The sequence below is a fragment of the Protopterus annectens genome, chromosome 4.part0 (assembly GCF_019279795.1).
Source record: "Protopterus annectens isolate FY-2018-M chromosome 4.part0, PAN1.0, whole genome shotgun sequence".
In the NCBI taxonomy this organism is placed as follows: Eukaryota; Metazoa; Chordata; order Ceratodontiformes; family Protopteridae; genus Protopterus; species Protopterus annectens.
The window spans coordinates 797,738,925-797,766,231 of record NC_056733.1 but is presented as its reverse complement, the minus strand read 5'-3'; the positions used below and the strand labels follow the sequence as shown (position 1 = coordinate 797,766,231).

The window sequence follows — 27,307 nt, the reverse complement described above, 5'->3', positions numbered from 1 at the left end:
GGGTTTGACAGGGCCTTGTATGTTAAACAGAGATCGCCTCAGAGCAGACGATACGCGACTGAATATAGCTGGAGTTTTTAAGGCGGTCAGCATAGTGCATCTGCTTTAGGCCTGTGATTCTTTTAGTGAGGTATTTCTGCGGCCTTTCCAGTTGTTGCAGATGTCTTGAGAGGTACATACCAAATGGGGCGTTGTATTCTATAATGGGTCTAATGAGGGATGAGTACAGTGGGACAATGACCTCCTTTTTTCTGGATGAAAAGCCCTTAGTGATGAGGTGCGCCACATAGAAGGATTTCCTGACTGTTGTGACAATGTGGTTATTGAAGGTGAGACGACTGTCCACCTGTGTCCCTAAGTCTCTTATCACACTTTTGGTGTTTATTGTACTGCCACCTATGTGATAATTCATGGGTACATGTTTTTTTCCAAAGGGGATAACTATACATTTCTTGGCATTGAGCTTGAGCCCGTAGCTCTGGCACCAAGCATCTGTTTTTGTAAGGCCCTTTTGTAGTGTATCCACATCATTTGGGGATTCAATAATGGCTCCCAGTTTGCAGTCATCTGTGAACTTTGTTAGCCAGAGTCCCTTAGGGTTGGCCTGTACTTCAGAGAAGTAGATGCCAAACAAGAGAGGTTGTGAACCCTGAGGTACTCCACATGTCACTTGTCTGGAGCTGGATTTGGAGTCAGCTACTTTTACAGTGTGGGTTTTGTCAGTAAGCCAGTTGGCAATCCATCGAGTGATGTAGGGATTAATGCCAAGTTTAGTGAGTTTATCTATGATTCCAGAGTGGGGGATAGTGTCAAAGGCCTTGGCGAGGTCCAGATAGGCTGTGTGGACTGCCTTACCCTCGTCCACGGCTCTGGAGACTGATTTGAAGAAATCAATAAGGTTCAGGAGACAAGATCGGCCCTTCACAAACCCAAACTGGGTGGGGTCCAGTGTTTTAAGGTTGCCAATGTCTTTGTTTAAAAGTTCCATGATAATACGTTCCATGGCCTTGCAGATCAGGCTCATCAGATGATGGGGTGGTAGTTCCCGGGATCCAAGGTGGATCCCCCCTTGTGCAGTGGGATAACTGTAGCTGTGCGCCACTCGGTGGGCATGAAGCCTGAGATGAGGGTATGATTAAACATGACACTTAGGTGAGGTGCCAGTTCATTTTGTAGTTCATGTAGTACACAGCCCGGGATGTCATCTGGTCCCATGGATGCTGTATTCTTAGCTTTGGAGAGTGCGTTTTTTACCTGTGTGGCTGTTATTACCAGAATTTGGCAATCTTCCAGTATTGAGATGGGCCATTTAGGGGGTGAGAGGGGGGTGAAGTTGGCACTAAATCGATCTGCCAGAATATTGGCAATATCCTTGGGATCAGTATATTTAATGCCATTCTGTTGTAGCTCAGAGCAGATCTGAGCATTGCCATTTAGATTCTTGACATAGTTATAGATTGTCTTGTGGTTGTCTTTGGAATCTTTGGCAATTTTATTTTTGTAACTAGCTTTGGAGGATTTTATGAGGGATCTCAGCTTCTTACTGAGGCTGGTAAGGGAGTTTTTTGTATCCTGGGATTTTCCTCTTTTCTGCAACAGTTTTTTCCTTTTGTTGTAAAGTTTGTTTATGGCAGGGGACCACCAGATTGGCTTCCTTTTTTTGGAGGATAGCATCTTGGTACTATTTGGGACGGCACGATTCATGCATGAGTGGATGTGCTCGTACAGTGCCTTAGTGTAGGACTCAGCAGTCGAACATTCAGTTCCCGTCTGCATGGGTGTCATGACGTTTGCATCTTCTGACTTGAGTAGCATGAAGTTGGCCTTGGAGAAGTTTTTTATGGAGGTTTCCTTACTGGGAGGTGGGGATGGGATATAGATGTTAAGGGTGATTAGCTTATAGTCTGACCTGACCAACGAGGGGGTGACCATAGGTGTGGAGCATCGATTTCCCATGTTGGTAATGACCAGGTCTAAGGTACTGGAGCCCCTGGTGGGACTATGGATTAGTTGATCTAGGGCATTGAATTTTATGAATTCCAAGAACTGTTGGGCAAAGGTGTTGGTGCATGAGTAGTTTTCCCAGTTAATGGCAGGGTAGTTGAAATCACCCAGTATTAGGGTGTTTGGTTGTATATTAATATTTTCCAGTATATTTAGGAAGGTGTAGTGAGAATCTTGGGGCATGGTGGGGGATCTGTAGCAAGCTACAGTTTGGATTGCAGTCTTACCTAGTGTTAGTTGCACCTGGAGAATTTCAGATGCATTGTGTTAGGCAACTAACCTGGTGGTGTGAATATCCTTGGTGAATATGGACACTCCACCTTTAGTATTTTGATCCTGGTTTGGTAGCCGAAAAGTGAGGTAAGAGTTGTAGCCTGGTATTGCAGGGGTGCTCTCTGGAGCCTTGAACCAGGTCTCAGTTACTGCACAGATATCGATGTTCTCCATTTTTAGGAGTGCCAAGAGAGAGAGTGCATTTTGAGGTTTAGACTTCTAGCATTGAGTAGCATTACCTTCAGATTTTGCATGCTTGTACCTGTTATGGTGGTCATACATATTACATCAAAGATGAATGTTTTGTGGTCAAACAAAAATTCATCTGTAACAGTAAAGGAGTGGTTTATGCCACATTATGGCAGGGTTGTAAGTATTTTCACATTGGTAAAACAGAACGGATGTTAAGAGAAAATATTTATGAACATCAATATGGCATCCATAAAGAAAACACTACCAGTGCTTTGTCTAAACAAATTTTAGAATTTCTAGACCACTTCTTTCATTTTGTGATAGTAGAGCAAGTTCCTCGGAATTCATGCGGTGATCCATGGGACTTATAGCTTGAAAAACAGGAGGTTTACTGGCAATTGGTATTTCAAGTGGATGAATGGCCAGGCATAAATGATAACATCTCTATATCTAGTTTTTTTTTAAATTAAAATCATTATTAAGATGAGGATGACATTTACGTCGACTATAATACTTCCTATGTAAAAGAAGGTGCTGCTGACTGGAGTAGTCATGACTGGTGTCTAGTCACATGATGAAATAATATTTAAATACTAAGAAAGAACTTTTATGTTATCTGAAAAAGTCTTGGAATAATCAGGACAAAAACACTCATCTTTCCTTGTAATTTTGGTTTTAAGCTTTATATTAAAAGCTTGGATTTTTAATATTACAAACTGGACTACTGGCTGATGATGATTTGCCCATTGGCCACATTTCTTTTTTTTTCCTAGTTTTTTTGTCTTTTTTGTGCTTTACCTATTTGCAAAATGACTAATGCCTATATAGAAATAAATGGGTTAGCTATCACAGGGATAAAAGAGACTTACTTCTCTGGACGATCTGACACTTAATCAAGCACTAAATATAATGTATTTATTTATTTGCAGTTTGTTGACCGGGAAAGTCCATTGGGCCTAGGTGAGCCCGTTTGCAATGGAGGCCTGGGGAGAAAAGCTCCAAACACAAGAATTTTCAAATTTGACAATAAAAACTCCTATATAGTATTTGCAAAATTTACAATAATACAAGCAACAGAAAATTCAAACAATAGTTAAGTATATGTGAGGGCAATAAAACTGAATAATTAAATTGGAAAAATGCATACATTTTTTTTTCTTGAGATGGGAAGGGGTAAGAGAGGTGGATAGCATCAGGTGGGATGAGAGCAGGAGCATTCCCAGAGAGAGGAGAGAAGGGAGTGGAGTAATGTATTAAAGGTAGAGAGATTGGGGGTGGTTCTAATGTGTGAGGGAAGTGAATTCCATGATCTGGCAAGGGAGAAAGATATTAAGAGTTGCCCTGGAGAACATATGGGTTTGTAAATTTCTATGAGATTTTGATTATTGGATCTGAGTGTTTTGTGTGGCTGATGCATTTTTAGGGTGGAGGAGAGAGAAGGACAGTTAGAGGGCTTGAATATGAGCTTATGTACTGTTGTAAGGTGAATGTATGTCAGGTAGTGTGGGAGTTCCAACCACTTTAGGGAACGGAGGGAGTTGCAGTGATGAGTGGAGAATTTGGATCCGGTGGCAAACTTGGAGATTTTGTTATAGCAGGAAGATAGTTTAGATTTGAGGGTTGACTGAAGGTTGTTAAGGAGAGGGGCTCCATATAGAAGACAGGGAATGAGGTAAATGGTGGATAGGAGTTGTTTGGATGAGGGAGTAAGGTAGTGATTGTGACGGTAAAGCATTCCAAGCTTTTGGTGTTTGTTTTTTATATTAGTTTGTAGGTGTGTGCTGAATTTTAATTGATTGTCAATAAGGACTCCCAGCAGTTTTGTATAGGGAATTATTTCAACAGAGGTCTTATCATGGCTGTATATAGAGAAGGATGCTTTGTTAAGATCAGTGTTCCTAGAGGGGGTGAATATCAGAATTTTTGATTTTGATGCATTGAGAGCTAGATGGTTATCTAGCATCCAGGACACAGTGCAGGAGAAAGCTATTTGAGTTAAATTCATGAGTTTGGGGAGAGAATTGGCAGAACAGATGATGGTAGAGTCATCTGCATATTGGACAAGTTTAGCATTAGGGATGTTCTTATGGAAGTCATTAAAAAATGTTGATAAGTAAAGGGCCCAATATTGAGCCTTGTGGAACACCTGTTGGAGTGTGGAGGAAGGAGGAAGTGCAGTTGTTTCAGTTTACTACTTGTTCCCTGTCTGAGAGGTAGCTGGTGAACCAGTTGATGGAAGAAGAGGAGAGGTTGGGATGAGAGAGCTTGGACAGGAGGAGATTGTGGGAGACTGTATCGAAGGCCTTGGATAAGTCGAGAAGAGTAGATACTATATTACCAGAATCATGAGCAGAGTTAATGATTTTAAGAAAGGAGAGCAGGGCAGTAGTGGTGCTGTGTCCAGATCTAAACCCATGTTGTATGGGGGTCAATAGCTGATTGTCTAACAGGTAGGGTAAGAGTTGTAGGTGGATACATTTTTCAAGGATTTTAGAGACAGGGATAGAATAGCTATTGGACGAAGGTTGGGGATTGTTAAGTTGCTACCCCCTTTGTGAAGGGGAATGATGAAGGTTTTTTTTCCAAAGGAGGGGTACCTAACACTGTTGACTAGAGTGATTTACTAGGATGCAGAATGGTAGAGCTATGACATTGGCAGCTAACTTGAGTAAGTTAGATGGGATATTGTCAGGGGCATTAGAGCAAGGTTTTAATTTTAGTAGGAGTTTTTTATGGTATGTGTTGGAACTAGCTTGAGACTGAAAGGAGGGAGATGAGTTGTATTGTTGAAGGTTGAATGGACTGGACTGGGTGTATTGGGTGACGTATTATGAGCCAAGAAAGGAAGGAGGAAAGAGCTCTGAGAAGCAATCATCAGCCACAGAGTTTCCGGGAAACACGTAGAGCTGATTGGCCTGCCAGAGGTAAGCTCAAACAGAAAATGTAAACTACAGTTTCTGGTGAGGAGATTAAACAAAAATGGCATCCAAATACCCCCAAGGTTAAATCAAGATGCACCCCTCCCCCTGAGTGTATTAATTAATTCTTAGATACAGACATGTTTTAGGTATGGTTGACTGGTGGCATAAAACTTATTTGTTCTGGATTAGACAGACAGCATGAAATGAAATAAAAATGGCTATACAGACAGAAATAAAAAAAAGAGATTACAGTTGCAGTTAAGCACATTACCAGTGCATGTAACCCCATATGAACTACAGAAGGAGGAAAATCTGAGCACACTGTAGGTGTTGAGAACAGTACCTTTGACTAACACAAAAACTGAAGTTATACTAATTTCATGAATGTTAATCCTACCCTACTACATATTCTAAGTGTTTTGGAGTGAGGGTATGCAACATACAGCTTGCAACCATGTATTCACTTAAGTCACTTCAAGCTTTAACCTGTGTGTGTGTGCGCGTGCACGCACGTGTGTGTGTGTGTGTGTGTGTGTGTGTGTGTGTGTGTGTGTGTGTGTGTGTGTGTGTGTGTGTGTGCGTGTACTTTTCAACATGGACCATAGTCAGATGATGATAATTAATATAAACAGCATATAACTGAGAAAGAAGAATGCAATAGTTTTCATAGATGTTAGCCTTCAACAGGTAAGAATTTGCCTATCTAGACAGTCCTAACCTGTCAAGACACAAGCTTGTAATGTTACTGCTGCCAAGACAGCTGTAAACATTTGTTTTTCAAATTCTAATGTATATAAATAAAACAGACACCATAACGTGGAGAACAAAAATATAAGGAAGCCTTCCCAAGAGTTTAAAAAGAATACAATATGGCAAACTATTCCAGTAACAGCGGCAACAGTCACCTCGTTCATGTTTAATTCAAAATAATATAGCTATACCATGATATCTAAAGAGTTTCCATCCTCTTTAATTACTCCCTAACAATTCGACTCAGGATGAAAGAAAAAATGCTTACTTGGAGGCTTGATGTCCACCTTCCAGCTCCATGAATTCTCAAAGTTATAAAATTCTATGTGGTTTGCGAATACGTGAAATATACGGGAAATCACTCTTGATGAATCCATAGGTGAGGACTCTGGATCTGAATCTCTCCAGAAAAATGATACAGTAATTCCTGCAGGAGAACAAAAAAGGTCACATTATATGCCACCAGCTATGCACTAGAAGTACGTTCAACAACAGTAAAGGAAAATGTGAGTTTGAAGCTCAGAGTAAACACTTAAAAATAGTCATTCAAGTAGTGAATCAACAATTAAGCTGAAAATGAATTAAGAGCTGTACAGGCACTGCATTTTGGAACAAATATGCACAGAGCACTGCATTATAGCCATGTGAGTGTAAACCTGTACTACTTAATGTGTGTGCTTTGAAATGAACTTTGTGTTAATCTACCTTCATGTGCACTAGGAAATGTCAGGCATAAGAAGTTTTTTTAAAATTTCTTTGCACATCCTTGTATCATAGCAACCATGGGATAGCTGCATACTATATCATGTGGAAGTTGTTGTTTTCAACTCTGTGTCATAAAACATGTCTTAACGGCATGAATTGCAACAATAAACTTAATTTTCAAGATAAAATCTTATTGCAACCTGGTTATATAGCTACTCCATTGATACAAGGGTTGGAGACATGGATCAGTTAAACCATGAAAGGCCGGTATCCTTACTACTGCAGCATTTGCTAGTGTAATGGTTATGTGAATGATTCATGACTGTCAACATTCACAAAAAGCAGGGTTAGAGCCCATATCTGGATGTATCCTGAGGTGTGGACTGAGGGATTGTGTGCCAATCATGTATGCTTTAAGGCGTTTACCTCACAGACACAGGGTACAGGCTCTGATTATCACCTTAAGGAAAATTGGTTAGGCTTAAAACGGTCTGCAAGAGTAGCTAGCCTAGTACTTATTTACAAACCTATGGACTAAATATAGATTATAAAATTATAGCCAATGCAATAAATAGAAATAAAGAGTGGGCAGTTAGACTGTGTTATTCCCTTCTCAGTTTGCTTTTGACCAAGTAGGCAAATATCACAGGCAAATAAGTTACTGCAGAATCTCAGTATAGGTATTGGTAAGATCTTACCACATGATGGTCAGAGGGTTGACATAATGGTTACGGTGTTTATCTCAGAGGCACAAGGTACAGGGTTTGATTCTCACCCTTGAGGGAAATTGGCCAGGCTCAAAATGGCCGACAAGGGCAGGTAGCCTAGTATTTATGTATGTATGTATGATGCAACAGGTACAAGCAAGCAAAATCTGAGGGTAATGTTACTCGATGCTAGAAGTCTAAACCTCAAAATGCATTCACTCCAGGCACTCCTTAAAATGGAGAACATTGACATCTGTGCAGTGACAGAAACCTGGTTCAAGGCTCCAGAGAGCAGCCCTGCATTACCAGGCCATAATTCATACCACACCTTTCGGCCACCTAACCTGGACCGAAACACTAAAGGCGGAGGTGTGTCCATATTCATTGAGGATATCCTCACCTCCAGGCTAGTTGCTCAGCATAATGCATCCAAGATTATCCAAGTGCAACTAACTCTGGGCAAGACCGCAATCCAAATTGTAACTTGTTACAGATCCCCCACCATGCCCCAGAATTCCTACTCCTCATTTCTTGATACACTGGAAAATATTAGGGTACAACCCAACACCTTAATAATGGGCGATTTCAACTACCCCACCATTAACTGTGAAAACTACTCATGTACCAACTCTTTTGCTCAACATTTTCTGGAATTTGTAAATTCTGTCGCCTTGGATCAACTTATCCACACCCCCACCAGGGGCACCAATATCCTAGACCTGGTCATTACCAACATGGGCGACTGGTGTTCCACATGAGAGGTCAATTCCTTGTTGGTCAGATCTAACCACAGGCTAATCACCCTAGACATTCACATCCCACCCCCACCCCCCATTAGGGAAACCAGCATAAAAAATTTCTCCAAAGCCAACTTCACACTTCTTAAGACAGAAGTGGCACACTTCAAGACACCCATGCAGACAATAGAGGCACGATTGCTGAATCTAACACAAATGCACTTTATAAGCACTTACACGAGTGCATGGATCATGCTATCCGTAATAGAACCAAGATGCTATCCTCCAAATAAAGGAAGCCAATCTGGTGGTCCCCTGCCATAAACAAACTCTACAACAGAAGAAAGAAACTGTTGCAAAAAATAGTAAAATCCCATGATTGGAGGAACTCCCTGGTCAGCCTCAATAAGAAGCTCAGATCCCTCATAAAATCTTCCAAAGCTAGTTACGAAAACAAAATTTCCACTGATTCTAAAGACAACCATAAAGCATTCTATACCTACGTCAAGAATCCCAATGGCAACACTCAGATCTGCTCTGAGTTACAGCGCAATCGCACTAAATATACAGAACCAACTGATATTGCCAACATCCTGGCAGATAGGTTCAGTGCTAACTTTAGCCCTCTCTCATCCCCTAAAGGGTCCATCTCTATACAGGAAGAATGCATAGTTCCTGTAACAGGGCTGCACAGGTAAAAAACACCCTCTCCAAAGCCAAGAACACAGCATTCATGGGGCCTGACAACATCCCAGGCTGCATTCTACATGAACTACAGAATGAACTGGCACCCCTAAGCAGCCCTAAGCACCATGTTCAATCATAGCCTCACCTCAGGCTTTGTGCCCACTGAATGCCATACAGTGACGGTTATCCCACTCCACAAAGGGGGAGCCACCATGGACCCCAGGAACTATCACTCCATTAGCCTAATGAGCCCGGTCTGCAAGGCCATGGAAAGTATCATCATGGAACTTATAAGCAAAGACATTGATAGTCTCCAAACTCTGGACCCTACCCAGTTTGGATTTGTAAAAGGCAGATCATGTCTCCTAAACCTTATAGACTTCTTTGAAGCAGTCACCAAAGCCATAGATGAGGGTAAGGTGGTTCACACAACCTATGTAGATCTCGCCAAGGCTTTTGACACCATCCCCAGTTCTGGAATTACAGCCTATCTAGATCTTGCCAAGGCTTTTGACACCATACCCCATTCTGGAATTACAGATAAAGTCACTAAACTAGGTATAAATCCCTATGTCACAAGATGGGTTGCCAACTGGCTTACTGACAGAACCCACACTGTGAAAGTAGCAGACTCTAAATCCGACTTCAGACCAGTGACAAGTGGAGTACCACAGGGTTCAGTCCTGGGTCCTCTCCTGTTTGGTATCTACTTTTCTGAAGTACAGGCTAACATAGAAGCTCTTTGGCTAATGAAGTTCGCAGATGACTGCAAACTAAGAGACATAACTGAAACTCCTAACGGTGTGGACATCCTACAAAAGGGCCTCACTGAGACAGATGCCTGGTGTCAAAGCCATGGCCTCAAGCTCAATGCCAAAAAGTGCATTGTCATCCCCTTTGGTAAAAACTCTGTATCCATGAGCTACCACAGGTGGTAGTCTACTTAACACTGAAAGTGTGATAAGAGACCTTGGGACACAGGTGGACAGTAGTCTCTCCTTTGATAATCACATCACCACAGTAGTTAGGAAATTCTTCTACATAGCACACCTCATCACAAAGGGTTTCTCATCCAGGAAAAAAGAGGTCATTGTTCCCCCCTACTCATCACTCATTAGACCCATTATAGACTACAACGCTCCTTTTTCTGTGTACCTCACAAGACATCTACAACAACTGGAAAGGCCACAGAAATACCTGACAAAGAGGATTACCGGCCTCAAACAGATGCCCTACGCAGACTGTCTCAAAAAACTCCAGCTTTACTCCATCGCATATCGCCTACTCAGAGGTGATCTCTGCCTAATATACAAAGCTATGTCAAACCCAGAGCTGTTGGACATGCTCCACTTAAAGAAATCCCAATCCCTCTGAGCTACCTGCTCTAGGGACCTAAACCTTGTCACCACAATAAACAGGACTTGCTGGAGGAATAGATTCCTGCCCCAGAGACTTCCCATACTCTGGAACAGACTACCCATCTATGTCAAGCAAAGTTCTTCATTAACACTCTTCAAAAAAAATCTTGATGATCGGATGGGAGATAGGAAATTCACCCCAGGGATCACCTCTCAAGGTGCACAGGTAAATAATTTCCTAGGGTGGTGAAAGCCAAAGTACCTTTTTGGCTAGGCTTATATAGGCCCTAGGGCCAATAGCCTAGTACCTACCTATCCCTAGGGCCAATAGCCTAGTACCTACCTATGAACCTATGAAAGGCATCTGATATGATGGCTAGAAAGTACATATGGAAGGTGTTATTACATTATAAAAATCCAGAGCAAAATATCCGCTTAACTAACAAACAAAACATAAATCATATGAATATACAAGTTAATGACCGTTGTTAATAGTAATTGTCAATGAACACTGTTTCACCTAGATTCAGATTATAAGGTGCCCTTAAGAGAGAAAAACAAGGAAAAGTATACGTCATGTCAAGAGACAGTTATGCATAGCATTTCAACCTTCTCAAACATGGACTTCTTTTTAATAGGAACAGTGACTGTGCTTAGAATGTTTATCCTCCTGAATTAAATTTTTATTTTATGAATTGGATGGTGCATCCATCCTTAATTTGGGTGAATGCAAAAAAGGTTTTTCTGAAGGAGAGGAGTTTACCTCAAAATTCCTTGTGTTCTAGCTATAAAGAGATGGGAAGACAGTGGTGCCTAGACAGGAACACTGTGATGCAATAGTATAACGAGATGGGGAGATAGAGACAGTGGTGCCTAGACTGGAACACTGTGCATGCAATAGTTAAAATGTTTTTTTAATTTAGTGGAATGATAATTTGGAACTACATTTATTCCCAGAATTAAAAAAAGATTTTTAGGCTGCATGCTGCCCTCGAATGTGATTCTTTTATTAAATTCCTCCTCCACAATGAATTCCTAATGTTATTATATAGCTTAAGAAGGTTTGTATGCTTATATATGGGTTTCTTCATTAGAATTCATTTCACCATGATTAAATGTTAAGAGTTTGGTGGAGATTTTCCTTAAATTTAAAGCTACTAATTAGATGATGACAGGCAACCTGTTTTACCTGCATCTTTTTGTTAATTGCTTTGTTCTGGCTATAAACTGATTGATCTCAGTTGTAAATTGACCTGAGGGTGGTCATTTCCACAAGAAAAAAATATTACTGGGTAATGTGAATGTCAGTTGGTTGGAGGGTGGCCACAGTGGTGCAGCGGTTAGCATTGTCACCTCACAGCAAAGGTTCTCCAGTTCGATCCTCGGCTGGGGTGCCTTTTGTGTGGAGTCTGCATGTCCTCCCTGTGGTCGTGTGGGTTTCCTCTGGGTGCTCCAGTTTCCTCCCACATCCCAAAGACATGCTGTAGGTGAATTGGACACTCTAAATTGGCCCTAGGCATGAGTGTGTGTGTGTGTGTGTGTGTGTGTGTGTGTGTGTGTGTGTGTGTGTGTGTGTGTGTGTGCCTTCTGTGGAAGGTTAGGCACTGGACTGGCAACTCGACACCGTAAAAAAACTCCACTGCCAATCATGAGTGGACAGGTGATCCGCAGTGACGATCCCTAACCGGGAAAAGCCGAAAGAAGAAGAAGAAAAATGTGACTGTCAATTGGTTGGGCACAAACTCTAACTTCCCTACATCAGTATGGTTTCGCACAACTAATTAATAGCCCCACACATTATAGCAAGGCATCAAATTCCCTATTAGACTGGGTCCTAATATCAGACCCAAGCAAATACTTTGCCGCAGGTACAATGTCAGACTCTCTCTCAGTAATCATCTCCCAGTCTTTACGACTAGACATCCCACGCATCCAGTTAAATAGCATATTTATAAAACAACATGTAACCTTTTCCAGGTTTAACCCAGAAATGTTCATTACTACACTATCATCTGTTTAGTGGAACTTCTTACCCCCCCCCCCCCCCAGACAATGCTGTGTACGGAATTTAATACAACTTTTCTAAATATCTTAAAAAGACTTTTAACTCCTAGAAGGAAACTGAAAACAAATAATACAATTTGGCTATCCAGAAAGAGTAGAATGGTGATACAGGATAGAGAAAAAGCACAGAAAGAATGGAAAAATATAAAACAGCTCAACATCTTGAAAACTATAGAATACTTCGCAATTGTCCTAAATAGCAAATAAATGAAAACAAAAAAAACTATACAATAACAGCTTTCAGAATAATACTAAATGCAACCCTAAAAAATTTGAACATATATTAAAGAAATCTTACATCCATACAGTTCAACTCTTATTTTATAGATAGTACAGCATCTCTAACCAAGGATTCCTCAACATAGAATCCTAACCCTGCTCAATAGTCACATATCACCACAACCACTTTCACCTTCAAACCTGTGCTCATATCCTACATAAAACTTCTCTTCTTCAGCAGATGACCTTCCAAAGAAATATCTAAAAACAGCAGCCGATAGCATTGTCTATCTGTCTCGATCCTTATAAGCAGCTCATTCCTTGAATCCCACTCTCTCTGGAAAGGTTCGCACATTATCCCTCTGCACAAAGAAGGAAATTCAACAGACATTAATAACTTTTGACCTGCAGAAATCTTATCTCCCCTCACCAACATACTTGAAAAATGTATTCAGAAACAAAAGATAGCCCATGCCCTGGAGGAAGAACTCCTAGCCCATACACAATATGGCTTCTGTCCTTCCCATAGTACTACCACTGCCCTTCTAACCTATATAGATACTGTCAAAAAAAGCTAGAGATAATGGTAGACTAGTCTCTTCCTTATTTCTAGAGTTATCTAAAGTCTTCCACACAGTTTGTCACAGCAAACGTCTTCAAATGTCCTTACTAGGTCTCTCTCAGCCCACCATTTTGTGGTTCAAAAGCTACTTGTCCAATAGGTATCAGTCAGTAAAATGGCACTCCACTCTCTCCGCTTACCTTCCAGTCACCCAAGGCTCTGTCCTTTTTACTCTCCTCTCCTCTTTAACATTTTCACCAACACCCTGTATCCTTACCCAAAACAGGCCACCCTAATACAATATGCAGGTGATTCCACTCTCATTTGCATATCTGGCAACATGGTACACCTCCAAAAAATTACTCAGGAAGCTTTAACAGACACTGAAACATGGTTTCATAATTCACAACTCATGTGTAATCCAAAAAAAGACCAAACTATTAATTTTCCCCTAATCCCTCTCTCATGAAAAAACAAAATTTGAAGTTGTCTCTCTTGATAATACAACTATTAAAGTCACTTCTGATATCAAACTATTAAGGGTGATAGTGGATGACAATCTTACATTTGACCTGATATACAAAAGTGTATAAGAAAAAACTCATCAAAAATTAGGAATGCTTTACAGAGCCAAAAACTTTCTCACTATTGCAACTAAAAGTACACTTGCCACAACTTCTTTCCTCCCCAGTCTTCTTTATGGTGCTTCCATTATTACTAACCACCAGGCTTCACAAAAATTAGAACTTGAACAATGCTGTAAGTAAGCTGCTAAATTTGCAGTATATAAATAACGCTTTCAGAACCCACCACTGTATAGCACTGGAAAGCCTTAGTTGGTTAGAACTGCCACATCAATTAACATACACACTTCTTACCACCTATAAAATTATCCATCTGCCTGTCCAGCACTAAAAACGTTCTACAAAACTATGTTCCCAGTCGGTCATTATGATCCAGTGACCAAAAACTCCTGTCTACAAACCTAAAAAATCTGCTGGGCATTGCTGTACTTGTACAAGTTTGCTAAGGTTTGGAACTCCTTACCTGTATCCATCAGGTCTATACCCTCCCTCCCATCTTTCAAAACCCCTCTGAAAGGCTTCCTAGCTAAATTCTGGCTCTGTCCTTGCTCAAAACCAGAATCCACTATATCCCTAAATGTGAACAAGTACCTTTTCACTCCTTTTACTTCCTTACTTTCCCTTCTTCGCTTACTTCCTTACTGCTACCTAATTCTCTTCTCTGACTTTCTCTCTAAATATACCATAAACCCGCTTTTCCCCTCACTTCATATTGCAATTCCTGTTTGTATTAGAGTAACTTACCTTTTCTCGACAAACTGTCTAAAATGCCCTTAAATATTAAATAACTGTCATATAATTTGTACTAATTCTTAACCAATGTTTTTATATTATGTCTAATTTGTTATAATTATTTAAACTGCAGATGTTATTGTTTTATTTTTGAAGACTGTAAAAGTATTGTTCTTAAAATGTTTTGCAATAATTTGGAGCTTTTCATCTTGCTCCTCTGCTGAGAATGAGCTTCTATCAGTCAGACTTCCCGGTAATCAAATGTCAATCAATAAATCAATAAATAAATAAATAAATATAGATTGGACAGATCTTTGGTGAGAATTTCACAGAATGTAGTGAGTTTGTTAAAATGTTATAGTATGTTTAATGAAGTCAAAGATATTCTGGAGTTGAAAAGGGGGAAATAACACTAGTGTACAAGACAGCAGTAAAACAGAATGGTGATTCTTTAGTGAGCTGGTAGAACTGGAATAAATACAGTAGAATTGAAATGGATCAGACACAGTAACAAAACAGCTTTACTAAAATAACAGACACCCACATCTTTCATCATACGATGAAGGTATTCAGATAAAGATAATGTATGGATTTATATAACACCTTTCCCTATACATATGATGAACCCAGTGTATATAAGCTTGCTGGCAATATGGCTTTCAACCAGCTTTACACTGCAGGTGGTTATGCCAACAATGCAAAATAGTGTCATAAAATCAAATAACTAATAGCATATGATGGATTGCTTGCTTAAGTAAAACTGGAAATTCTACTACTTGATAATATAAGTGCTACTTTCAGACAAGGACAGGATGAAGACCAGTGGTTACTATAGCAACTAATAACTTAAAAATGGCTTTACCATATAAATGACCACATCTTAGAAATTCAGATACAATAGCTTGTTCTGGAAGAACAGGCATGACAGTATACTTTGAATGCAATTGTGCTTTTCAGTTTTAGAATGCAGAATACAATTTGTTTGTTTCTGCTGCATGTTGCAGGATTCTAAATAAAAATATAAAAACAAAAATGATGACAAACAGCAATGCAAGATGTTACTCATAAACACAGCACAGGTAAAAATAAAGTCACATGATCAAGCTCTCCTGTGCAGAAAGATAAAGCTGTAAGTGTTATGACCCAAAAATTATTAAGAGCTTGGGAAGCTGGAAGAGCTGGATGGAGTGGGCAGGATACATGTGGCTTACATCCACTCTCCAATGGTAGGGGGGATTGTGGTGGCTCCTACTCCTGTGCTGGCCTGGTGTTCCCACTTTCCTTGAGGACAGCCTAAGAGGGGGTGGGATGTGGATGTGTCTATCCAAGCCAGTACAGTATCCCTTGTAGGAGTGTGTGAGGAAGTGGGCATGCTACTGTATGACGGCCATAGGTAGCCCCTACTTGGTGATGCACAAGTCCTAATCACCACAAAGGGGTGGCATCAGGGCACATAACAAAATGCCTTAATGGCTGCCAGGATAGCAGCACAACAATCAGCTGTCATGTCATGAGAAATGAATGGGCCAGGAATGGCTTTTACACTGTGATGAATGAAAGGAACAATAATAGATCATGGGGAGTGGATAGTCAGCAGGCAACAGAAAATAAACGAAATAAAAAAAAACTACATGTACAAAGTCTGCTTACATATACAAAGAAAAGCAATGCAATATTTATATCATGTTCCATCTAATGAGCAAATGACTGAAATGCTCACATGTGCAGAAGAAATATATAAGCACATCACTGCAAACACTGAAAACAAATTTATTTGAAAAAGAAGAATATTCAAGGGAAAAGTATTACTTTTAAGCTTGACACTGGAGAAGAATACAATATTATATCAGAACAGGCCTTGTCCATTTTCTTAACAGCTAACATGCTGAGCAAAGGGTCCTCAAGTTTAAGTTGTCAATAACACCAATTGCTTGGTAAACCCCCAAGTCAAGACAAAAATGTGTTGAGTAAATAACTGATAAACACTAAATATGAAAACTAAGTTGAGGGCTGCATTTGCCACAAAGCCAGCTACTTATGCATACTACTTCCAGGACTGCACTAGTAACAACAAACAGTAACAATCAAATTGTTGTAGAGAAAACTGTTCCCCCATTCCCTAATACTGACTCTAATCACTCACCACTGAACCAGTCCGCACACTGGAACATTGGCACAGTTAATGAAAGAAAATATATTACATAGCTCAAAGAAAGAGGCTATACCCCTCAGAAAATATGTTTAAAGCACTGAATATTTCCAATACTTTGTGTAATTGTGCATGCACTTGTCTTATTTAGATCAATCAGTCAGAGTATGTTTACTAGTGAATACAAATGCAGAAACCACAAGCTTACACTCCATGTATTTTTTTTTTTTTTTTTGCTGTGATAGCTAATTACGTTTGGACCAGGACTCCAGACTTCTGAGCATGTAATCTTATAAAATCTGCAAGAACAGTACTAAAAATCCTTATAAGTAGACACAAGCCAAGGAAACAGTCAATCACTGAAATCACTCTGGGGCAGACCTGGACATTTTACTGAGATATGCTCATTGTTTGATGGCCTAAGTTAGTTATGAGGAGAGTATAGTATTAAAAATTCTGTGTAATCAACCCTATGATACACTTGAAGAAAAGACAGCTACCAAACAAGGGCATCAAGCAAAACTGGTAAAGTAACACAGCAGGCTAAATCAGAAAGGTCTAAAACTTGCAGCAAAATGGTTGTTGTTTGTAGCTTATCTCCTATTCATATTCTGACATCCAATGATCTCATTTTGAGTGTCTCAAACTATATATTGAGAATGTCACTGCTTTAGTCTGTAGGCAGAAACCACAAAACAAACCTGCTCTTATGTGATTCCTAGGAACATTCGAAAGCCTTTCAAAGCTTTTTTTCTTTCATATATCACCATGATTTAGAAAGCTACAAGACTGTATAAGATAGGAGCTTTAAAATGTTGATAAACCTTGTCACTGAAGCTATAGAATTAAGGTTGTATAATGTTGCTCAACCAATTACCCTCCAGGTTGATGGGAATCAACTAGATTTGTATGTAGTTCTGTTATAATAGGATTACTGAACAGCATTCAGTTGGAGGGCTTTATCCTAAGCACAAACTAGAGATGGACAAAGAGAAATATATGTAAGCAATTATCTATGGCTGACAAGAAATCTTTAACTTCATATATATAGCAAAACTTACTGTGGAATAAACCAAGTTCTGTGACATACAATTATAAAGCCCCAACAATGACTCATATGACCCAGGTTTAGTTAGTACCTCAGGAAATGGAAATGGAATGGGTGGGAGAGTCACTGAGAGTGTCTTAATTTGGATCCATCTTGGAGGAAGTGAGTTGTGCTTCCCAGGCAGCCAACTGACCTCATGCAAATAGAGGTGCCAAAGGGCCACAGATTTGGGGGGAATAGTTTGGTATCTCAAACCAGTGACATCAGTTATCAAAGGCATGTATATGCCAGAGGGATACCAGAAAAGGCTCTTTGGTATGATGCTGGAGTCCACATCAGCTGCCAGGAGTGACATTAGGGCTAAATAAATAAGGATCAATTGCTCTCATCCAGGATTATATGCTGCAACCATGTTGGGTTCCATGTAGTTTCCAGCCTTGAGGATAGACTTTAAAGGCATCATAAGGCTCCACTTTGGAGATGGGCTTACTAATATGGGGCAAGGGACAAAAGAAGTGGTCCTTGACAGCTGAAGGGTGATGGATTGTGATGCATGGCATTTGGTACACAGGTTAGGGCCATGAGCTATACTTCCTGTAGTACAGGGTTTGACTCCCTAAACCTCATTTGCTAACTTTGTCAGCTTGAGCAAGTCACTTAACCAAACATTGTTCCTATGTTGCTCTTAAAAAATGACGGTGTGCCCAGTGTGCCTACCTGTTATTATTATTATTATTATTATTATTATTATTATTATTATCAGGGAACGCAAAATAACCTAATCCTGGATGACGGTCACTCCGTGTCAGTGGATCCAGCACAGAAAAGGGAATGGGCTTAAATCCAACTGGACTATGCTCAATATTCAGCAGGCACAAGGGCAAAAAAGTATAAAGAAAGAAGACTTGCTATTCTGCTGTTTGAATGCCAACCACTGCAAAATGTTTTCAAGGAATCTTTATAAAGCTTCCAGCTAGTTTCTCCAGAATTATGAAAGCTGCATGTACACTGAGAATAAATCTTTTGGAATCTGGCCTTAAATATATTGTTTTTTGTACAGCATTAGGAACAAGTTTGTGCCTCATGGTTTTCCCACTCATGATAAAATGTTTTCCCTAAATTACCAATACAAAATGTTTCATTTATCCAGCAGCAGACAACCACATGATATAAACCATTTTTTCTCAAAACATAAAAATACATAATAATCTCACACACAGATGGGTTTGAGGTGAATTATCAAATCTGTAAAACTTAAAAAATGAATACTTTCTCCGAATAACACAAGGAATCCAGAATTTACTAACTTGTTTGTGGAGGGAGGGAATAGAGTACATGAGGACACAGCTCACTTAAATCATTTGAACAAATTTTGTTTGCCAGAACATTTTAGAAATGGGTGTTATCAATTGGTGACATCTGAAGAAAAAAAATGATATTTATGATCCTTGATGTTTACCAACTGTGTTGATTTACATCTTGTTTTCATGTTGATAGAGTGCGCACTGCTAAATTATCTATAGTGGCTACCACAGGCTAACTAACTGGCTACTATGAATACATGCAGATATGCAAACCATCAAATTGCCTTGCCCCTTCTTCTCTACTCATTCAGTACCATCCAAATAGACCCCGTTAATCTGAAAGGCAACTGTTCCTGAATGTAGAATAGCCCAGTATTTCTGCTGGTCAGATGCTCTAGTCCTTTATTATTTCCAAGTTATGAAACACCCTGCTGCCATCACTCAGGACTACCAGTAATGCAACCCTCTTTTAAAATATAATCCCTGAAACACCTTTCCTCCCTGTGGCACTGCACTTGTGCCAAATCTACACTTCCCACAACTTGATAATACCTTAAAGCCACATTAACCACGTCTCTGTACAATCTTATTCTATTTCCTCTGTCATTTTACCTTTCTTAGCATTTAGCTTATGACTCCATCAGATTATGCCCTATCTGTAACACATATACTCAATTTACTTCACTTCATATTGGCTTAACTTCATGTAAGTTTATGATTTCTCTTTAGCCAAGGATGCATAATATGTTTTAAGAATCTTCTATCAATAGATGCAACTAACTATACCAAGCTTTATCCTAACTAAGCATATACCAGTTTGCACAAAACATTTCAGCCTTTACAGAGTAACATAATAATGTCTCTGATTATTACCTTGCTCATTCAACTGCTTCTGCAACTCTTGCTTCGTTACACTCATTATGATAATCTACTTCTTGTATGTATTGTATACTGATGTTTTTGACGTGCATTGATTTGATGTATTGTATTGATATATGTATTGATGTGCTGATGCATTGTCAATGTATTAATGTATTGCACTGATATATCCAGGTATTGATTGAGCTATTGTACATTTCATTGTGGAGCTTTTCTCCCCAGGCCTCCAATGAAAATAGATTCATTTCAGCCAATCAATCATCCTGGTAAACACATGCAAATAAATAAATACACACATACATACATACATACATACATAGAAACAAATATTTCAGACATGGGCAATAATACCCTTCTAGCCTGCCAAAAGAGTTAGTCCCATAATAAGTATCCAATTTTTCTTAAAAATATTTAAACTAATGATTACTTTAATATAATTTAGTAGTCTATTCCATACGTACATGGAAACACAACATTCTAGACATTGTTTGCATTCCTAAGGACCAATTAATACATTTCTGTCATTCCTATAGAATCTTCTACAGAGGTTGTCAGATGATTGCTGACTATTTTTTGACAACCACAAATACTGTCAGGTATTTATTTTTAAATGCCCTTTATAACTGAATAAGGTCTCCTCTTAAACATCTATATGAGCACTGTACAAGTACAGGCATTCTGATCTTTCACAACTTTTCACATCCATGGATGACCATGGTATATTTCTGCTATATGATTTTCAATTTACTCATGTTTGTTTTCTTATAAGGTTTCCATATTGTTATTCTGTATTCAAGTTTGGGTTTAATGCAACTAACAAGCAATGACTGCATAATTTCTGATTTCCTAGATTTTATAAATCTTTTTATACAACCTACAGGTCTATAACTATCATTATCCATTACTATGATATGATTAGAAAAACTCAAAGCTGAATCTATCTATATACACAGGTCCTTAAATTAATCTACAGTTTCAATCATTGTGTGCTGTATTAAATATGTACCTTTCAAACTTTGTCTCCCAAGCTTAGTTTTTAATGTATTCATCAGCGTAGTATTTTCCTGTCTGCAAATGGTCAATTGTGTCGTTAATTTTCCAGACATGCCCTATCTGTAACACATATACTCACTTTACCTGTTTCAAGTAATTTGTAAACAGACTGTAGAACACCACAGATGAAAAAGATAGAGCTGAATGATACAACCTAAATAAGCATGGACCTAGGACAAAGCCTTGTGGGACACCCTGACCGACTTAGAATTTCACCTATCCAATTGTTGTATGATGCTTGCCATGTCCTAGTGATAAGCCATCCAGCTATCCGTCTTATTAAGATTACCTCAATACTTAGTTGTTCTAATTTATTGATCTGTTTTGTGTATGACTCTATCAAATGCTAAAGTTATGTTAAAGCTATGTATAATTTACATGATAGCATAATTTTTAATTTATAGCTGCTATTATAGTGTTTTGGAATATCATGTTATAAGTGGTCTCATGTTTTACAGTTCTGACAATAATTTATCCAAAATAGCTTTTGCCATTAATTTTCCACAACATGAAAGTAAATCTATGGGTCTGTGTTAGACCCTGGTTTGTCCCATCCTCTTTCCTTTAAAGACATATTTAAAACTTATTCCTTCCAGTACAGCTCTTTTGAGTATGTACTTATAACTCCCCAGTTGATGGGGCTTGAAGTTATCACCTTACCTTTCTAAAACTCATTCACAGAGGTCAAATATCAAAACAGTTGTGTTTGCCATCATGTATGCTTCAAGATAAAATATTTTGATAACTTTTATGTAGCATGGTTTTTGAATTATCAATGCAAATATGAACAAGCAATATTTGACACCTAGAGGTGTCAGTAGGAGTTAACTGCAGAAACGCCTGGAGGTGCACTTGGATGTAATGAGTTAATAAGTGTATGTCTCCAATCTTGAGGAATCTCCCCATACTTAAATGACCTGGTGAATAACAGAAACAATGTAAGTTCATGCCAAAATGTTCAATGTTCTCAAATCATTATTACTAATTCCTTCTCTTCAGTGTGCTTTGTTTTTGTAGTTCTTTTTCAATATAATCTCATTTAATTTTGGTATCTGAAGTTACCTGGATGTTACTAAGAGAATTTATCACCTGTCTGTGAAGCCAAACTGCTTTGCATAAGATTTTGCAAATATATCTATAATCTGGTATATTTGAGAATGAATTTTAGAATCGACACACAGTTTATCAATGTTGTATGTGTTTACTCTTGTCATATCTTATGTGTCTATACAATGGTTTCCTATTATGCTCAATATCTTTATATACATTTTCTTAATTTTTTTTTCTTGATCTTGTCTCACACTATGTTTATTTTGTGTCCAACATTTTATTTCTGCTTTCAAAGTTATAGTACGACCTCTTTTCCATTTCTTATATTTTTTGCTTCTCACCTTAATCAAGTATCTTCATCTTAGAGGAATATATCCTTCTGACTTTGTGTGCCTAGATCCTGTTATTAAACATTTTTTTTTCATTTTTTGCTTTCAATTTCTGTTTAAAAACTCGCCTCATTTCTTCCACTAAATGCATCACTCCAATTAGTTGTACACAGTGACTGTTTTGCTTATATATAGTCTTTTATTAATCTTCTGCTCATTGGCTTACATTTCAGTTTGGAAGCATTATCTAGTATTAATTTAACCTTTATAACCCCCATCATCACGGTGATAATACTTGGCATGAAGTAAAAGTTATTTCCTTAAGAATGCAAACAATGTCTAGAATGTTCAGTTCCCATGTTGGCTTTTTTACAATCTGAAGCAATTGTTCCTGAGCATACGCTGTAAATAATTTCCATTGTAATGTTGTTGAATCAATATTATTCCAGGATGTTTATGACAAATTTAAATCTGCAGTCACTATTATTTTTCCTGCTGTGTTTCATGGAAGAAATGTATGAATTCCTCCAGGTTAGCAGTTGACTTTTGTGATCTACACACCCCAACAATTGTTATACATGCCAGGGCTCTTTTTATTGTTACTATTAAACAATCTATAGTATTGCTGTTATCATCAGCTTGCAACAATCACAGGTCAAATATCTTTAATTCCTTTTGTAACACCTCCACCTGACTGTTTTGTTAGAATGAATTTTAGAGTAAAAACATTTATACCCTGACTGAACTGATTTCCAGTCATTTTTCTTTAACCATGTTTCACAAACAATAACAGCATCAATCTTGTGGGAATGTAGCAAATTTTCCAGTAAAAAAAAATATTACTAATGTTCCTACCATTAACAACCATTACAGACACATCAAATGTTGCTGTCTGTGAACTGTTACATTTTTGACCTGGCAAAACAGCTGTCTTGCGTTAGTCAAATATTTCAATACATCTGTTGCAAAAAATTATCCTCCTTTGTCTTGATAAGTGTATGCCTTTTTGTCTAATTAGATATGCCCAAAAATATGCTTGGATGCTTAACACATTTCCATTTTTCAAAAATGGGCCAGTTTTTTCATGCAAGTAGTTACCCACAAAATATTTTCATTCATACTGACCTGACTCTCCTTTTTATATCTGATTTGTGAAAAATACATTCTAACACCTGTACAAACTATGAAATCTGAAAGGGCTGTAAGTTCCCTACTAATAGTCAGAGAGTCCTTGCAGTCGAGATCATTTGTACTAACATAAATAAAATAGTCCCATACTTCCTTACATAAGGCATTTCTTACATCCTATATTTTTGGCCCTGGCAAGGATATTACTATTTCATGTTCATGATCTTCTATACAAATGTTAAGTATCATTTCCTCTAGTAACCGAAACTCTAATTTCAAGTATATAATTTAGCTCTGAAGGATCTCTATTTCAGGAATATTTGATCTGCCATTTGTTATAAAGGAATGATCTTCATCACCATTAATCATATTAATCCCACTGTTTTCATTGCTTATTATATTTGCAAGCAGATAAATCTCATCCAGTGGACTATGGACTTCCACAGCTTGAGCCATGTTACCAACTTCACTATTTCTCCTTTTTGTCACAGTAATGTTATTTAACCCTTCCAATTTCAATTTTGAGTTTTTCCTTTTCATTTTCTCCTTGCCCCTTTTTTCCTACCGTCTCTTTTGGAAAAAGTATGCCTTTTTCTGTAGACTGAATGTTTCCTGATTGAATATGTCATTATTTTCTGTAGTCTATGTGTTACAAGACAAAAAGAGTGTATTTTTAATATAATTTCTCTTTGCATTATAGACATTAATCAATTTCTTTTTTTCCTTGTTATTTGTTGTGAAGTTCTTTCTTTTTGATTTTCTGCTACATGCTCTGAATCCTCATTCTGATAAAAAAAAAAAACAGTTTCCTGAATTCCAAATTTGCCATTGGTATGACGGTTAGTAGGGGTTGAATAAACTTTCCCGACAATAGAACCTCCTTTCCTAAATTAGTTTTATTTGTACTTTGTTTAATATTGTTTATCTCAACAGTTCTCCAAGCTGTGCCAATTGTAAGAGTGCAATCAGTATTAGTTAGTCTAGATTTACTATTAATAATAGTAAGCAAATCATCTAACTTTTGACATAAAGAAAACAGGTCACCACTGTTATCAGGTGTTACCTTTAAATATGCACAGCATTTAGTATACTGTACAAAATAATTGTGCTTTAGTAAATCATTAATGGCATATTCATTTAAGGAATCCATTTTCCACTACAAACAAATAACGAATTCTAAAAGACAAGAATAATCAAAATCACTTACTGCAGAATTCAAAGAAATTTTAAGTCAGCTTCTATGAGAAAATCATACAAACAATATGCAAATAAATATTATATTAAGTACACTAAAGTCATCACTCTGACCTAATGTACCAGTTGTCACAGAAATGCTGGATCACTATTGTTCACAGTTGCACCTTGATAAAACAGTAAAAAATCAATAACTCATAAGATTGTTTCAGATAAACACTGGATTGTCCCCTATATAGTCTGTAAATTTATGGATAACTACTCTCCCTGGTATTGCTAGAATTTGCCTTCTAAAATCTATCCCTTTCAAACAAAAAATGGTGAAAATCGGAGGTAAAACAACAACTTATCAATCAAAATAAATCTTCCTGTCTATAAGCTATCCCTTTCTTCTTGCAAACGGTGAAAACAAAGGTAAAAATAAAATATAAATCAAACAAAATCTTCTTCTACCAAGCTGCTGCACAGTCGATCATAAACCAACACACGGTTGTTTCAAATAAGCTGTAAATACTTTGTTTCTTCATCTTAACTATGTAAGGCCACTGGGCAAAAAAAAAGAAAACAAACGAAAAAAATAATAATAATAAACTCAACAAACCTTCTGTCCCACTGAGTTCCTGGTCAGTTATGCAAGACGTACCACTTCCATCATAGAGGGATGTCATGCCAGTTGCATCTTTAATGTAAATACCTGTGTGGCCTTTCCCTTCCATAATGTCTAAATAAAGAAGCAAAATAATTAGCAGTCTGAAACACAGGAAAATGATTCTATGTGTATACAATTCACGGAAAGGTGATTCTTGTTAAACCGCGAATAAGAATCAGTAGATTAATGTTCTTAAGCAGCCTACACAATTTTATAGTTTATTTCCTACACAATATCGCTTCTCCTTTTAAACTGTTTTCAACCTCCAGTAAAATATTTAAGTGGTGCCATTATATATTTACACAAAGATGCGTTATGCAGTAGATTCTAACTTCTCATTTCGTATTACTATTTTCCCCTACGGAAAGTTATGGCAGAGTAAATAAAAGTTCATTACCTGCCCAGAAACTATAGTCCAAGTTTTGATGCAAGGATATTAAAAAAGTAGCATTTTTTTAATGCACAGAGACATGAAAGATATAGCAAGCTGAACACCAATAATTTTCTCAGATAATTTTAATATATTATTCAGTGTTATCACCAATTAAATTAGTAGAATATTATACATCAGAACAAAACATATGGGGTGCAAAATATGAACATAATACTCCTACCTTTTTACCTGTTTACCAATTAGGGTGGTAGAATTGCTGTTTTTGATAATAAAAGCTCCCTTAAAACTCACTTGTCAACATTTACTGCTTCTTTTACTATAAAGATGTTTTCGATCATTATTTAATTCGTGAAAATGATCAGTATGTACCAGCACAGCAAGGACCACCTCAAATGTTCCTTAAAAGGTTATCAGATTACATGCAGTGTACTTTTATGAACTTGTAATATGAGGTAGAAGAACAAAGAAACAAAAACATTATTTCTGGCTCTACATCTAGAACATATTTTATTAAAGGACCAAAGAACAAAAGTATAATAAAAAAATAAAAGATCATACATGGCAAGCAGTGAATACTTGGTGTTTACTTACATTTCGTGCAAAAAAAAGAAAAACATATTTTGTTGAATCATGTAGTTTCTCAGGATTTATGCATTAATTCTATGTCATCAGGTTATTAAAAACAGCTGCTTTGAATCTAGGAAAAATTAAGTTATAACGTTCATCCCACAGATGTTGGCATCTTCCAGGTCCAGACTACCTATTTCCCTTGTCAGCATTGTAGTTACTGCTTTATTCTCTACCATTTCAAAATTTCTAGTGCATCATACAAAATGGCAAGATGTGTTTTTTTAAACAAAAGTCATGCTATTATTGATTAGATGAAATAAATGTGAAACACCCTCTCCCACAAAAAAAAATCATTTGTACTCAACCTTCTACTTCCATGAGAGTGGAAAGGACTTACAAAGCTGGCACATACATATCAGAGTAAAACCACTATCCTCACCTACAGATGCAGAGAAGTTAGAGTAGGCAGATTCATTGGTATTTACAAGGGCACACGAATGGGAGGTAAGCACAGTGGAGTTGTAGATTCGTACAGCTAGGCGGAACAAAAAAGCACAAACAATGAGTTTAGTAACAAACACAACAATGAATGAAACAACACAATGGGTCAAGCATTTGCACAAGACTAAGATGTTTAAAAGATTTATGAGAAGACACACACATGAAAACAGAAAAATATGACTTTTGATGATGGAAACATGCAAAGACATTGCTTGTAGCAAGAGAAGTGAGATCTTATCATGTGAGTAAAGATGACATTTCATAGAATCTATTGAAAGAACTACAGTAAAACAGAAATACAAACCAATAGGAAAAAAGAAAAAAAAATGTATGTCATTACAGACAACTGGTTTTCAATGGTTTTCATTCTGAGTAATGTTTAGTATATGCCTTGAAGCCTACATCAGTACACTTACTTGGCAGCACCTGCAGGGCATGTCAGACATTACTACTGTAGACAGAGTTTGGATGTACAGTTTCAACAGGTGCCAATTACATTTCCATGGTTACCAGAGATTTGTGTAGTATGCCACCTGGTTGGTGATAATTTGATCAAGTAAACCA

At 37.8% G+C, this 27,307-nt stretch overlaps 1 protein-coding gene across 2 annotated transcripts in view; it reads right to left on the bottom strand.

The window, feature by feature from the left end:
- The window catches only part of ADGRD1 (adhesion G protein-coupled receptor D1), a 2,063,662-nt gene that overhangs the window by 1,881,771 nt on the left and 154,584 nt on the right, over positions 1-27,307 (bottom strand). The window contains exons 4-6 of one of the 2 annotated variants that reach the window (XM_044068759.1): positions 26,682-26,777; positions 25,231-25,350; positions 6,409-6,567 (exon numbers count right to left, since the gene is read on the bottom strand). In XM_044068759.1, coding sequence (XP_043924694.1) covers positions 6,409-6,567; positions 25,231-25,350; positions 26,682-26,777 — 375 coding nt within the window. The remainder of the gene's footprint in view (positions 1-6,408; positions 6,568-25,230; positions 25,351-26,681; positions 26,778-27,307) is intronic. The other variant, XM_044068760.1, reaches the window with a different exon arrangement.